At 40.5% G+C, this 14,662-nt stretch overlaps 1 protein-coding gene across 6 annotated transcripts in view; it reads right to left on the bottom strand.

Moving 5' to 3' along the window:
- PLEKHM3 (pleckstrin homology domain containing M3) overlaps window positions 1–14,662 on the bottom strand; it is a 92,077-nt gene that overhangs the window by 35,062 nt on the left and 42,353 nt on the right. For all 6 annotated transcript variants that reach the window (XR_008841000.1, XR_008841002.1, XR_008841003.1 and 3 more), the window contains one exon: window positions 12,076–12,139. Coding sequence is in view for 2 of the 6 variants with exons in the window: in XM_056496856.1 (XP_056352831.1) it covers window positions 12,076–12,139 (64 nt within the window). In the remaining 4 variants the exon portion in view is untranslated. The remainder of the gene's footprint in view (window positions 1–12,075; window positions 12,140–14,662) is intronic.

Raw genomic sequence — 14,662 nt, 5'->3', positions numbered from 1 at the left:
CTGTGTCTGACCTTCACAATGCATTTCTGAGCCCACAACACTGCCCTGCCCTGGAGGAGAGGAGGTCCCCTCATGTCTGATACTCACTGGGTTCCAGCTCTGTCCTGACTCCATCCCTCATCCCAGCTCCCTGGGCCAAGCACAGTGCTGGCACAAGTCCACCTCTGAAGGCCCCACTGCCCAGACCCAGCTGTGCCTCCATGCTGCACAAACCCCCAGCCCCCAGCACACACAGCACAGAAGTCAAGTCACTTATCTTCCTGGTTCAGTTCAACAAAATCTCCTTGTGTGAGAACCTACTTACCAGCACGAAGGAGGGTTGCACAAACCAGCCCCATGGGAGAGAAATGTAGTGAACATGGTGTTGCAATATATGTTTCGTATTAAAAACCAAACTAGAAAAGTGGCCAAGGGAAGAGTGGCAGGACTTCTCAAGTCTGTTGAGAGTTTTAACCCAGACAGATGGTAACCTAAAATTCACGACTTGTAATAATTCTCTGTTTGGGAAACAGAGCAAGACTGAAAACTAGGCATGAAAAAACCCTATCATAGAATTACAGTTTGCTTCAGTTCCTGAGAGTTGTTCAAATTACAAGAGACATTATTAGAAGCCTCTGGCTGGGACTAACTGAAAAACAATCAAATATTGATTAGACAAGGCAGGCATGGGAAGTCCCCTCCTAACTCAGACTGTGTCATTTCCATAGATGCAATATCCCAACAACTTTAGTAAGAACTAGAGGAGAGATGTGTTTTAGAAACAAATGAGTTAGCTGTAATCCACTAGAGCTTCAAGTAACACCTGCAATAGCCTTCCACCCACCTAACAGACCAGGGCCACAGAAATACCCAAATTTTGCATAATGGCCACATAAATCAGTATCGAAGTCTATCAGGTATGATGAACTTTATGGACAGGAAAGGAAAAACAGCACAGTTTTCAGACATTTCTGAGGGCAGTAAGCATTTGTTTTGAGGGCAGGGCTCCTGTCAGCAATGCTAGATAAGAAACAAAAGGTACTGAGTAAGATCTCTATCCCTGCAGGAGTCTATGTTGTGAATTTGAGTGAGAGTCATCAAAACTCCTACCCTGTCTGTGCATTTTTACCAACTTCTAAAAGTGCAGTAGATGTTTACACAGAATGGAGATCATAAATACCTTTGATCTCCTACATTAGGACTGTCATAATAGACAGTAAAGGGAATACAGCTTGCTGAGCTTTCAGATACACTGCTCTGCTCAATGTGAGAAATTGCCAAGGTTAAGAAGTCTAGATTCTCAACAGTGTCATGATATATTGCAATCACATAAAGTGTTTCTGGACTAAAATAATTTTTAAATTAAATCTGCTAATCTGAGTAATTTCTACCATATGATAATAAAAGTAAAATTTGACACAGTCTAAACAAAAACATCCTTTATTAAGATACAAGATAATGGAGAATCAACAGATGAAGGATATTTTAACAGCAGCTATCCAGAATCTAAGAGTAGGAAGATAAATCTGCACATATCTTTGGGGAGATATTCTGCCAGTTCTGGCACAAGGGGCAATCAACCAGAAGCATCCTGTAACATTGTGTCTGTACACACTGGCACTTTACTGTGGCTAGGTGATCAGGGAATAAACACTGAGATGGGAACTTGTGAAATGTCCCCAGCACTCTTAAATCCTCAAACAGAGATCTGCAATTTCTTCAAGTATCAGTAGCACTGGAGGAAACTCTGGTTATTACCCCCATGAAGGAGAACCTGCTGCTATTGCTCTGCCTAAGAGCCTGGCCACCATGGTTAAGTATTCCAGGTAAAGTGGTAAAAATACTGTAAAACTCAGGTTCTGTATTCTTGCCACTTAGAACAAGCTAAATTTGCCAAATGGCTTTGTGACCCCACCCTTGTAAATCAGCTTGTTAATCATTATCGTCATAGAAGCGATAGAGTTGTTTTATGAGCCAACACTGAAGCAGTAACATTAACCACTTATGCAGGGGCTGCTGTATTTCTCTGCAGATAACATTTATTAGAAGGCACTCTCTTTAAAGACACAGGTTTGCTTCATAACCTTCATTTGGAGCACTGAACAATCTGATCCTCTTATTCCTCCAGTCTGATCTACATGTCAGACACAAGTGATGCCTGGAGGGTATGGGTTAAGTGATATGAAATCCCTAAAACACCTTGAACTACAGGTTCAAATGTAAACTGGATTGTCCTGGCCTCTCTTCCTGACAGAACAAAATTTATGATTATTTCTCAAGGCCAGACATACACTTGGCTCTATCTGAGAGACAGACATAGACAGAATTTGCCAGGAGGCACTGACGCAATGCAGAAGAGACATGAAAGGCCAAGAGGCACTGAGAAAACAGGAGGGGTGGTGGACATGGAACTCATTCATGATCCCCAATTATGTAAATTGAAGAGATAGAAAGTACTTCAATGCACAGGAATAATGTCACAGGCGTGTCTGGCAGAAGGAGCAGTCAACAATTGTGCACCATCAACTTTCCACCATCCTCTACAGAAAAGGTTTCTGTCCCCATTGGTTGTTTTCTTTCTACCTCTCCAGAAACATGGAATCATGCCTTTTCCTAAAAATTCGGAGGTAAGCTCCAGCTTTGCCTAGATTTTAAAGCACCATAGAGAATATGATTCCTGGACTGAATGAAAAGGCAGAAAAAATATCCTGAACTGACTGTCTTCAATTCACCACTTGGATGCTTACTACCCTCCCAATTCCACCACTAGCATCTTTGTGGAAGAGGACTAAACATCCAGTAATCTCACTTCACCTCCAGAAGAGATGAGAAATATAAGGAACTACCAATGATACAAGAAAACAGATCTAGAAAATACACCTTTAGAAAGACACAGTTTGTTCCTCACCCTCCAGCACAACCAAAATGACTGTTTGACTTACTTAAAAACTTCTTACCAAAACAGTCCAGTGCTCAGAACAACTGGAAAGTTGTTCCTAATGCCTGTCTCAGATCTCTTTTGCTGCAGTCAGCTATATTTATACCCTACCTCCTAGCCTTACACATCTATTTCAGAAACCATTATCTGACAAATTCTCTTGTCGTCACAGGTAATCTTTGTCACAAGCCAGGACAAGCAAAAGTGACTGGCAATGCAGGAACAATACAATGTTTGCCTTTACCTATTTGTTTACTGGATAGGTAAGCAGGTATTTTCATGAAACATTCATTAAACATGGAAGTTGGGCATTAAAGCTGAAATGGTAAATGCAATCTCTGCCCCACAAAGATTTCAGTGGGGTCAGGACTTACGTGATGAAAACACAGACTTGGAAACAAGCATGCTACAATATGCTTAGCTAAGGATAATGCAAGTTGCAGAGAAAATAAAGGGAAAACATTCCCTGGCTGGGAAGTTTCCAGTCATTTATATCTAGGGAACAGACAATGCTTGTGGACTGCTAATTTCCTTGAGGATTTTTTCTCTTCCGTTGGCCAGATTCTTAGCACCACACATTCTTGTTATGATTTCAATGCACAATTAATCTTTAGTTCAGAGGAAAAGGAAAAGGAAGGAGGAAGGATGATCATGAGGTAAAAGTCACAGAGAGGCAGATATCAGATCTTAGGCCCCATCTTTTGTGCAATATACTAGTCAGCTGGCTTTCCTTACTCCATTTTGACTCCAAATCACGTCTTTCAGACTGCCTGTCTTGTTTATTTAAATTACAGGTGATTTAAGGGAAGAATAATCTCTTATTATTTGTGTGCATGCACACTAGAATCAGTCACTATGCACTGCTATAAAACAGATTAAAAAAGAATACAGCAGTAACTTTAGAAGAGCTCCATCTTTGGTTGCACCAGGCACGCTATGGGCTCCCAGCTCCCAACAGCAAGAGTGATACCACCCCACCCTCTCCCTCCTCTTCCCTTTACACCCTCCACAGGTCCCAAAAGCCTGTCCAGCCTGTGGTACAGGTGCCAGCAGGGTGGGCAGGAGCAGGCAAGGCCAGGCACTCTGTTGACCCACTGCTGACACCAGCGCACATTGTGCCGCGCTAACTCACCACCCACACAGGGCAGAGAGCAACCCGAAAGGAAACCTTGCAATAAACACTGCAAAGAACAAAAAGAGCCCCACAAACCAACTGCTAAATAAATCAAACTAAAGCAGAGTCAACTAAATGAGTGAGATTTGAATAAACAGAAATCACAAGCCCCCTTTGGCTTGTTTGCATTAGGCAGTCTGCACTGATGGCAGAGCCATTTGCTGCTCACGGTCCTTCCGGAATAAACCCCTGAATATATTTCACTTTAATTTGGTATTAAACAGATACTCCACAAATTAGCCCCTAACTAAAACAGGCACTGGGAAGAGGAAGAAACACAAGGTCAAGAGCAAACACTGCTAATCTCTGATAAGCACACACAGGCAAGGTGAAGATAGAGTTTTACATTGGCTGGGGGAGAGGAAAAACAAACCGGTGACAGTTCAAGTCAATTTATAGCAGGAGACAGAGAGGAGGACAAGGTTCCACCAAGCCCTCCCCCAATCTTCTCACTGAAAGGAAGAAATGCCAGAAATTTCAGCAGGTCTCTGGATGCAAGCTGATACAAGTGAAGAGGAGATGGAATCATCTCAGTATAAACAACATGCCTGGAAATCACCTGTGCCAGCTCCCCCACCAGCTCTGCAACAAGACTCACGCTCACTGTTTCAATTGCCTTTCCTCCTTTCTCCTTCCCTCAAGGTTTCCAGGCAGCTACATGTCAATTTTGTCACACCCCAAGTTCTCCTGATCTTGTTGCAGGGATGAATTATAGGTTGTTTTAAGAAAAAGGTATTCAAGCAAAGGTTAAAGGCTGTTTTAATCAAACAAGGTTGAAAGAGTACCAGGAATTTGGCAGGTAAAAAACAGAAAGCACTTTACTTAGCTTAAAAACATATGGGATTCTAAATACAGAAGCAAATACGCATTCAGGCAGAGAGCACATATACCTGCTTTTTTAAGATTAAGCAGGCAATTGCACGCAGAGATATTAACTGACTCTACATGCCCACTGAGCAAGATGTTATTTCATGAGTGACAGCACAAAATTAGAAACTTTCCTGCCTTGCATAGAACTGGGTCTAGGCATTTTTAGGAGGAGTCCTCCGAAGGATTTCAGAACAAGAAAGCAACATACCAAGAAAATGGCTAGGGCTACTTGGGGAAAAAAACCTCTGTGAGTACAAAGCATATTTTTAAAAAATTAAAAAAAAATGTTCTTCTCTTATCCAAACAGGTAGCCCTGAGACAGTATTTTATTTCTTGGGAAATCTGGCTTTTCAAGATGTTAGTTCTGAAGGAACACCCAGCTGGCTGTCCCAAACCATCATTTTATGTGAAGTTGAGCAGTGAGTTCAGAGCCCAATCTTTCACACTGCTAACCTGCATCTCCAGTACTGGGCTTTTCATTCTGCACAGCAGAAAATAACAGAAGAAACCTGTTTAGCACAAGGCAGCAGAAAGGGGGTAACTTATATTACTGCTGCTGCTTCTATGGGCTGAAAAAAATTAAAATCTCTCTGGAGATCTCAACTCAAAAGCTCCCATGAATCACTGGTACCACTACTGGGTCATTTTAAACAGAGTTGCATTCCAAATAGCCACACTTAACCCAAGTGGCCCAGATTACATATTCACGTGGTAAAGGACTACAAGTATTTAATATACCCTGTTAAAATTTCTGGTTTCATACAGTGCTAGAACTAGTCCTACTATTAAAAATATCTACTAACAATCTTGCTAGATCTCTAGACTGCCTGCAATACCTAATTCAGATGAACTTGTCTTCCTAACAGTCACCTGCCAAAATGCTCCTAACCAGCTCTTCATCCCCAAGCCTGGCTACCTCGGCCATGCTCTCTGCCTGACTCTCACGAGCCTGACTCTGAATGACAGCAACTCCCTTCCCCAGCAAAGCTGAGGTAAAAAGAAATCACCAGTAAGATCATTGTCATTACCACTAATTGTAACCAGAGCTGTCAGCACTTTGGGGAATTACACACACACAGACACTCCAGGAGTATCAACCAACCTGAAGCTTCCTGTTCTGCTGAAAGGCAGCTCAGTGCTGGCCAACTCCAGGGAGTGACAGAAATAAATGATGTGCCAGGTGCTTTAGGATGACCCTGCTTGAGCAGAGAGGTTGGACCAGATGACACACTGTGGTGCTTCCAACCTCACCCATTCTGTGATTCAGTGATAAAGGAGCCACAGCCACAGGAAAGTAGACAAGATGTTTAACTGCTGCTTTGCTATCAGATCTTTTAATATTTATGAAGATGTGTATTGTGTGTTTATCCCATCCTAGGACTATTTTCATATTCCACTACTAATATACTTACTTTAGAACTATAGTTACTTTAGAACACTGTCAGTCAGTCACAGGTCATAAAGGATGTCATACAGACAGCTATTAACATGATGCCATTGTGGTCCAAGATGCATCTTTACATAGCTCATGTAGAGAACTATCTGGTATTATTATACTGGTAGTAACACCCTGAAGGACTTGCACCTCTGTCACACATGCTGTGTCAACTCTTGCTTGGGAGGCTGGGGATGTGAATCAATGTTTTCCCAACAGTGCTGAACTCTGAACTGTGGCAGCTATGGCACAGATGATGTGCCTGGCATTTTTCTGCCCTTGTTGAGCACAGTTCAACTCCCACAGAGAACTGTGACAGACAGATCTTCAGTCATCTCAGCATAGCCAGGCCTGCCCAAAACCCAATTCTCCTCATTTTTCATCTCCTGCCCCTCAAGCAGAAAAAGGGCTTGCCTAAAATTAAAAGAATCTGCTGGTACAGCTAAATGGGTAAACCTATTTGGTAAATAGAAGTTTAAGATGATACAGCTTATATTGAATCACTGAATGACACAAATGACAGCAACAGACTTTCTCCTTGATATAACCGAGTTTGCAGTCATGATTTCACAGGCTCAGCTACATATACTAAGAGCAGGAGGGGGTTTGTCACATACCTAATTCAGTAATACTTCTAAAACTTGAGCAAGCCCAAAGTATGTTAGGCAAACCTCATTTCTTTCAATCCATACAGCCACATGCACAGGCTCTCTGTGGGTTAGATGCTACATCCCATCCTTTCACTGCATGAATAGAAAGGAACTGCTGGGCAGGACACCACCACTGATGGGCTTGGAATTCATCAGGCTGTATGTTACCAATCTATACTAAGCATGTATCAGCAATTGTATGAAGACTGGAGTTATCAGAAAAAAAGTTTTACTTCTGAAAAAACAGCAAGTAAAAGGCAAAAGAAGTCCACATCTTGCATTCTTTGCTATTGTTGGGACTGATGAAACAGCTTGTCTAAATCAACCTAAAGCTTTGCATATATAAAAATAGTAGAAAGAGCATCTCTGATCTCCTCCTTCACTCCTGTCTAGAAGGTGCAATGAAAGTACAGGATGAGTTAAAAGCCTGGAGGAGTGAAGGAGACCTAATGATTTCTTTGCTCTTCTAAGACTTTCTAATCCTAATTTAACAATTTACTAGGCTAAAAGTAGCCTGTTTCATTGAAGTACATTTTTATTCCCCACACTTTTGTTAGGGAGCCTTATGCAGAAAAGCTTGACCAGAAACATTTAGGATTTCCCAGTGAGGAATGCTTCTGTGAGACCAACAGTCCAACAAGCCAGAAAACACTCCCAGGAGCTGTAATCAGTGCTGTATGTAATCAGTGTTACAAACGTCACAGGAAGATGAAATCATTGATCTGTCTGTCAGTAGGGGAGACATCTTCCTAATCCCTTCAGTATAGTATGTCTAGTCTGAAATCTTATAATCCCTTTATTTTATGTACTATAACTGTGGATATTCTCATTATGGATACTTAATCCTCCCAAAGATGATACATTTCTGGCCTCAGTGACACTATTGTGGCATTAAACTCCTCATACTTACTGTGTTCTGCAAAGAAGCATTTCCATTAAGGATTTTTATGTGTCCCTCATACTCACTGTATGGTCTGTGCCATATTATTGTGAGAACAGGGCTCTCCTGTTCATCCTTTCTCTGCATTGCTCTTCACATTATTTCTAAGTTCATCTACAGGTAATCAGGAAAGTTGATCTGAAGTCAATAATATTTTAACTAAATTTCAACAGATTAGTTTATCCACAATGTTAAAATGGATACATTATACTACATTAAATCCCTGTATGGACATACACATTCAGAAATAAAATGGACTTAATACAATTTATGTCACTGTGCTTCCAAAGTACACGGAGATAAACCAAATGAAAGACACTTACATTTTGAATAACAGTATTTACACAGTGATTCAAAGTAATTCAACTCATCTTTTTAAATTCCCATATTTTGTCACTTCATTATTTTTCCCTGAGTGTTCCTGTATAAATAAGTCTTCAAATTATCATCTTTTTAAATTTCCAATCTTGCTCACACTTTCCACCCCTGACATCCAGTAATTTTTGCCCTTATGAGGATCCTTTTCATTTTACTGTATCTTTCACAGTTGGTATAGCCAAGATGAAACAATTGCCATGATTAAGAAAGTTTCTACAGTAAAGACCATCACAGAATCACAGAATGGGTAAGGCAAAAAGGGTCCATAGAAGATCATCTGGCCCAACCTCCCTGCTCAAGCAGGGTTATCCCACAGCATGTGGCACAGAACTGTGTCCAGGCAGTTCTTGAATATCTCCAGAGAGGGAAAACTCCACAACCTCTGGGAAACTGGTTCTCATGCATGGTCACTGCACAGTGAAATTCTTCCTCATGTTCAGGTGGAACTTCCTGTGCATCACTGTAATAATCTTTGTATATTTTGTATCTTGCTATTTAAAACAAAAAACAGGTAAGATATTAGTTAACTCTCCATGGATGAACAGTCTGAATTTGGAAATCTCCACAATAGCCCCTTCTAGCCTTTTACTTCAAAAGCTCCCATTAACATGTCATGTAGTGTAAGTAGCAAGAATTACTTTCCACAAGAAATACAAGACTCTTGTCTGAGTCAACTTTGGTCCAAACCAACATTTAACAGTATAAAAATTGTCAGTTTCAATAAAAGCAGCCCCATAATCACATCTGTAAAATCGGAATGGATAGTTTTTAACTCCTGTTGCATGAACTCTGTCCATACATGCACAAAAGTACTGATATGTCCATCAGTAATGTCACCAGAGAACAGAGTTCACATCTCCAGCAGGTTTAGGATGAAACTACCCTGGACTGTAACAGCACATCATGATCTGTAAAACTAATCCGTTCTTCTGGTGTATTATGTCTGCTAAAACCAGCAAATTCAAGAGTGAATACTTGATTCCTAAGAAGTGGAGATGTCCCTCTTGAAAGCTTTAATTGACTGGAATAACCCTGGATAAACTGCCTAACAGAGATGCAGAGGGTTATGGGTGATGCAGGGCAGATGACAGGAGGTTGCAAAGACAAGCAAATGTAGCCAGTGAGGCAGAAGAGGCAAGCTGTGGTGGTTGTGCCTGTTAAATCACACTTGGTGCTCCCACCTACTCAATCTGAACACACCTAACCAGTTATCTCCTCTGCAGACATCTCCAATGACACCAGGAGTCTAAGAACATACACCTCATAGGAATGACCACAGATGGACTTCTGTAAACCCTGGGGCCTTGGTTTGCAGCAAAACATTCTGCAGTCCATATACGCATTTGTGTGCACATACAAATAAAGACTGTCACTTGCTGCCTCTTTGGTTACTCACACCTGCACTACAAGCATTTGTTAACGACCCAAGTAAAGCAAAAACACACTGCCTCACCAGGATTTGGGAAATTTCCAAAATTTAAGGCCATTTTATTATCTTTTTTTTTTTTACTCTGCTTCTAACCTCACAGTAAAGTCTTCCCCACTAGAGCCCTAACCGAAAGATCCAAGCAACAACCATCCCCAGACCATCAGATAGCCCAAGTATATACTCTGCAAGATTCATAATATCTAGGCCCTGTTAAGCTTGCAAAGATATTTATATTGGATTTTATTTTAGAATAGTATTATAAACTGCTTCATCTACTGGCAAACAGGCATTTCAACCTTTTTGCAACTAAGACCCTCAAACTCCATTTTTGAAACTCAGCTGCTTGGTAGGAAACAACCATGTTTTCTAGGATCTTTAAAGGAACTTGGCCAGGAAACAAATCAGAATTGAGCTGGGACTAACCAGAGTAAAGGTTGCTTATATCTGCAGATTACCCCTCTCTGCTTTTCTAATTCACTCACTATGCCTTATCTTTCCATTAATCTTTAATAAACCTTTTAGTTAATTCCCCAAACACATGCAATCTACATGACAGCAGGATATAGTGCAAAAGCAGTCCATGGATACGAGGAAATAGGCAGCAGAGGAATCAAAAGGAGGAAAAACTTTCAGGATTAAAACTACCCAAACCGCAGGTCAGTGGAAAATGATGAGCAACTGAGAGAAAGCAGCAGTAAGGGGCAAAGCAGACAGGATGGAGGGGCTGCTAAGGGTATTAGTATTTATTTGACCATTGGATTCATTCTCTCAGTGGGGCTCTTCTCTCTTTTCCACTTTGGATCCACTTCGACAAAACCAGGCAATTCGATTTCAAACTTGGAGCCTCTGAAATGTGGAAAAACCCTCTCCCATGCTGACAACAAGGATATAGCTATATTGAAAGGTAAATGTAATTTAACCCACCCCAGCAGAAATGGTAACCAAATTATATTGCCTCTAAATATGATAAGTTTGGGTCTGGAGCCCTCAGGGGAAGAGAAGGTGTCTTGCAAACACAAACACAAAGAAGTATGTTAAAGGAAAGTGCTAAATCAATGCATGAATTATGACTTCTACACTCCTTCTCTCCCCCAGGGTGCTTGATAAGCTGCTGATTGCTTCTAAAATATCTACTACCAATGTTAGGAACTGATTAAACAGCTTACAAAGCACTGGAGGCTAATAGACCGGCCCACCAGGGAGACTACAGCTCTGGAGTTAAGTAGCTTGCTTTTTCATGGCTTGATTACTAAAGATGAGATAGCAGAACATGCTGAAAAGATGTGGAAACAGTTTCAGATCTCAGGCAACTGTTTTTTTTAGTTTTATATATGGAATCATTTCTACCCTGTGATTTCACCAGCCAACAAAACCCACGATTCCTGTTGTTCTGTAGTCTGCAGCTGTGAGGGGCATCTGAACTGCCTCAACTTAATGTGCCAACTGAACATCCAGAACTGACTATGCTACCCTTATCCTGCGAAAAAGGCACCACTAGAGAAGGGAAACATAGGTGAAAATAGCCTAAAATACTGTTTTACACATCACTGGCAACAGCATTAATGTGAACACAGAGGTGCCCGTGTCAGCCAGCACACCTCAGCTCATTGCTTCCTCCACTGTGCATCTGAGCATCGCAGCACATTCACCTTAGATTCCCTATCTTCCCTTTTCAGCTCTTTATTTCCAAATTCTTCTTCCTTAATCTGTTACATAATGAAATTCTGCTGTTCAGGTAAATGTACTTCAAGGTTCTTGCTTTCTTGAGTCAATATCAATGCAAAGACAAATTCTGCTGGAACATTCCCTCTTCCATGGTCACATCTGTCATGGTAACACTGCATGACTCAGTTTTGTGAGCCCCCTCACCCCTTCCTCATGGCAATGCTCAGCAGACTTTGTAAATAATGCACTAGGGACTTTACAAACTTCAAAATTCCTAAACAACTCTTTCAAGCAAAGAAATAAATACTACTTGTCACCTGTAGGCTGAGACTTTAATAAGAATTTATTGAGCAGATGAAAAATAGCTAAGTTCTCTTTGCAGACTACGGTTTTCTTTCACAGTCTCTTTCCATCCTTATTTGAACACTGATGGTCTAGGCTTTCATCCCTAACCAATGACACTGTTAACTCGTTTTTATACTGAACTACAAGCCACAGACACAACTAGGAAGTACAGGTATTTCTGCTATGAATAGCTAGAAGGGAAATGCACAATTAGCTCTGAAGGCAAGAACAGGCTCTGTGTGTAACAGGTAGAATTAACCCAAGACACTCACCTGCTGAAGGTCTGCTAGAGAATAAAGATGGATTTGCTGTAGAAGATACTCTCTAGGAAAGATCCTGAAAAGACAAAAATGGATATGTGTCACACCTTTTTGACTGGGAAACTCGGAAGTTTCCTCTCCCCACCAAATAACAGCAGGACAGTGATGTTAGAGAGAAAGAAACCAGAATTATATCATCCTCTAAGAGCCAGCTATTTTTGCAGTCTTCTGCAAGGGCACAACAGTCCCCCAATAAAAATAATTTCTGGGCCTGTGTCATTCTCTAATTGTCAGGTCATATATTGTGATATTAACAGCCACTGAAAGCTCTTTCTGCCCACAGATAATGTTTCTTTACACAATTAATGCAGCAATAAAAACAAGTAACACAAACTACACATTAGAAGTATTTCTTATGGTCTGAGACAAGATTCCTGGTCTGCTACAAAGCTGTAACACTTAGTTTCAGATGTGATTTATGGTTTTGTAACTGAAATAACTATACTGGGAAAAGGCCATGCAGATACTGTTCTTCCAACATAAAGTTGACTGATATAAAATCTCCTTTCCATACAGAAATATATGTATTGGTATAGACTCTATAATAACCTACTTAAAAAAGCAGTATTTACTTTACATAAGCCAAGGTTTCAGGCAAGACCATTGCTTATGTACTGACAGACCTGATAAGTAAAGCTAAATTACAGGAAACTGAACAGAGGAGAGATGCCCTAATTGGACTGATTGGCAGCAAAATTAAAAACTGGGTTAATATAACATCATAGAGGAAAAAAAAAAAGGACATTGGAATGTTAATTGGATATTAACAAAAAAAGTTTATGAAAATCTATGTATCTGCTACAAAGATGTCAAGAACAGAAAAAGTACATCTATCTCTGTGTGCACATGTAGAGAAACAACAATCTGACAAGCTCTACTTTCCATCCACACAGAACAAATACACCACCACTCTTGGGTCTCCTGGTGAGGGGAGATTACTCCTGCACATTACTCCTGCAAACAAAGAAACCAAGTATCTTAAGAAGTGAAACTATTCCCCACTACATGTTCTCTTTCAGAGCAGAAATTGTAAATCTGGATCCTAAATCTTAATCACTTTTCATATTATTAAATGCACGAACAAAGCTCTGGCAAAGACTGGTTTGTAATGGTAGAGCTGAATGGCAGAGAGACCCCTGCACATGCTCAAAAACACCCCAAAGATAGTGAAAAGCCAATATGAACTTAGATGCTATCTTGATATGAGACAATGGAGAAAGCCCACAGTAGCTCAAAGAAGAGATTTTAGAAGCTGCAACAACATAACCAGCTAAACCACAGATCAAGAGAACAAGACTACCAAATGCAATCTTTCCACAGAACATATATTCTAAGAAATAATGAAAATACCCCTGTTTCTGGTATTCCATTAGTTGTCTTAAAAAACAGCCTTATACTGAAAATTTTCAAAGCTGTATGTATTGAAGGGACTAGGACTTCTCTGCTGCTAAGGTGGACAGTACAAATAATTCATAATTACTTTTGTACTTTTGAAAAAAAAAGTAAGATTTATTGGGGTAGGAGGAGAAGAGTTTTGCAAGCAAGGCACTGACAACTGCACACCACTCATCTTTTGGCATTCTTCTGAAGCTGGACTGTGCCGTTGCTCCTTCTCACTCACCAAGCAGATCCACTCTACCCACCCAATTCTTAGATGCATTCTCACTAGGGCATTGTTAGGCTATATTATTGCTCCTTTTTCAGGGGACTGTGTTGCAGTGGCACTGCTGCATAACACCTTCATAATACATTTGGCACAATGTCAAAGACCACTGGAAAACAGTCAAAATCCAGACATCAGACAACATATGACACTGGATTTGCTCATTTGCACATAGCCGACTTAATAAAAGGTAAGGAGTCAACTCTGAACAGCATTTTGCAGCATTAGTATTTTTTCAGCTCAGATAGAATTTTTTTTCATTAAAATTCACCAATCATTCTCCCCTGATCAGGCAGGCACTAAACAGCTTTGCCAGAAATTGTATTATTTGCTGATGCCCTTACAGCACTGCTAAGGAAAACAATTAGCTAATGAAATATTCCCTTTTCCAGGAAATAGCCTGAATAGCCCATAATGCAAAAACTATAAATGACTAGTATTGATGACTAACATCACATTCCACTGCCTTCAAGGATGGCATTTTATTTCCTTATTTCCTGCAAGTTCTAACTCCTAGTAAAAAGTGTGCAGGTGAAAAGCAAACTCATGATCAACTGAATTCCTCTGTCAGGCAAGTCTCAGCCAGCACAGGCCCTGGTGACAAATCTTAACCCTGTACCTGTCCCCTTCTCTAAAACATGTAGATTTGCAGCAATAGCTCTGCAGAGTTGGTATCCAACACACCTCCCATCCAAATCTATTTCCAGGAAAAAAAAGTAGGCACTGTCCTCCCAGTTTTACACAAAACACGTATATATATCTATATCTATATATATACCCAGCACTTAAGTGAGGAGAGTGATTAATTCAACTGCTACAGAAACTGAGGCATCAAAAAACCACTCAGTAAGTAAGGCTGGTCCAGCTTCAGATTTG

Source organism: Oenanthe melanoleuca, chromosome 7, assembly GCF_029582105.1.
Source record: "Oenanthe melanoleuca isolate GR-GAL-2019-014 chromosome 7, OMel1.0, whole genome shotgun sequence".
Classification (NCBI taxonomy): Eukaryota; Metazoa; Chordata; class Aves; order Passeriformes; family Muscicapidae; genus Oenanthe; species Oenanthe melanoleuca.
The sequence above is the reverse complement of the archived record's forward strand: the minus strand, read 5'-3'. Positions and strand labels throughout refer to the sequence as shown.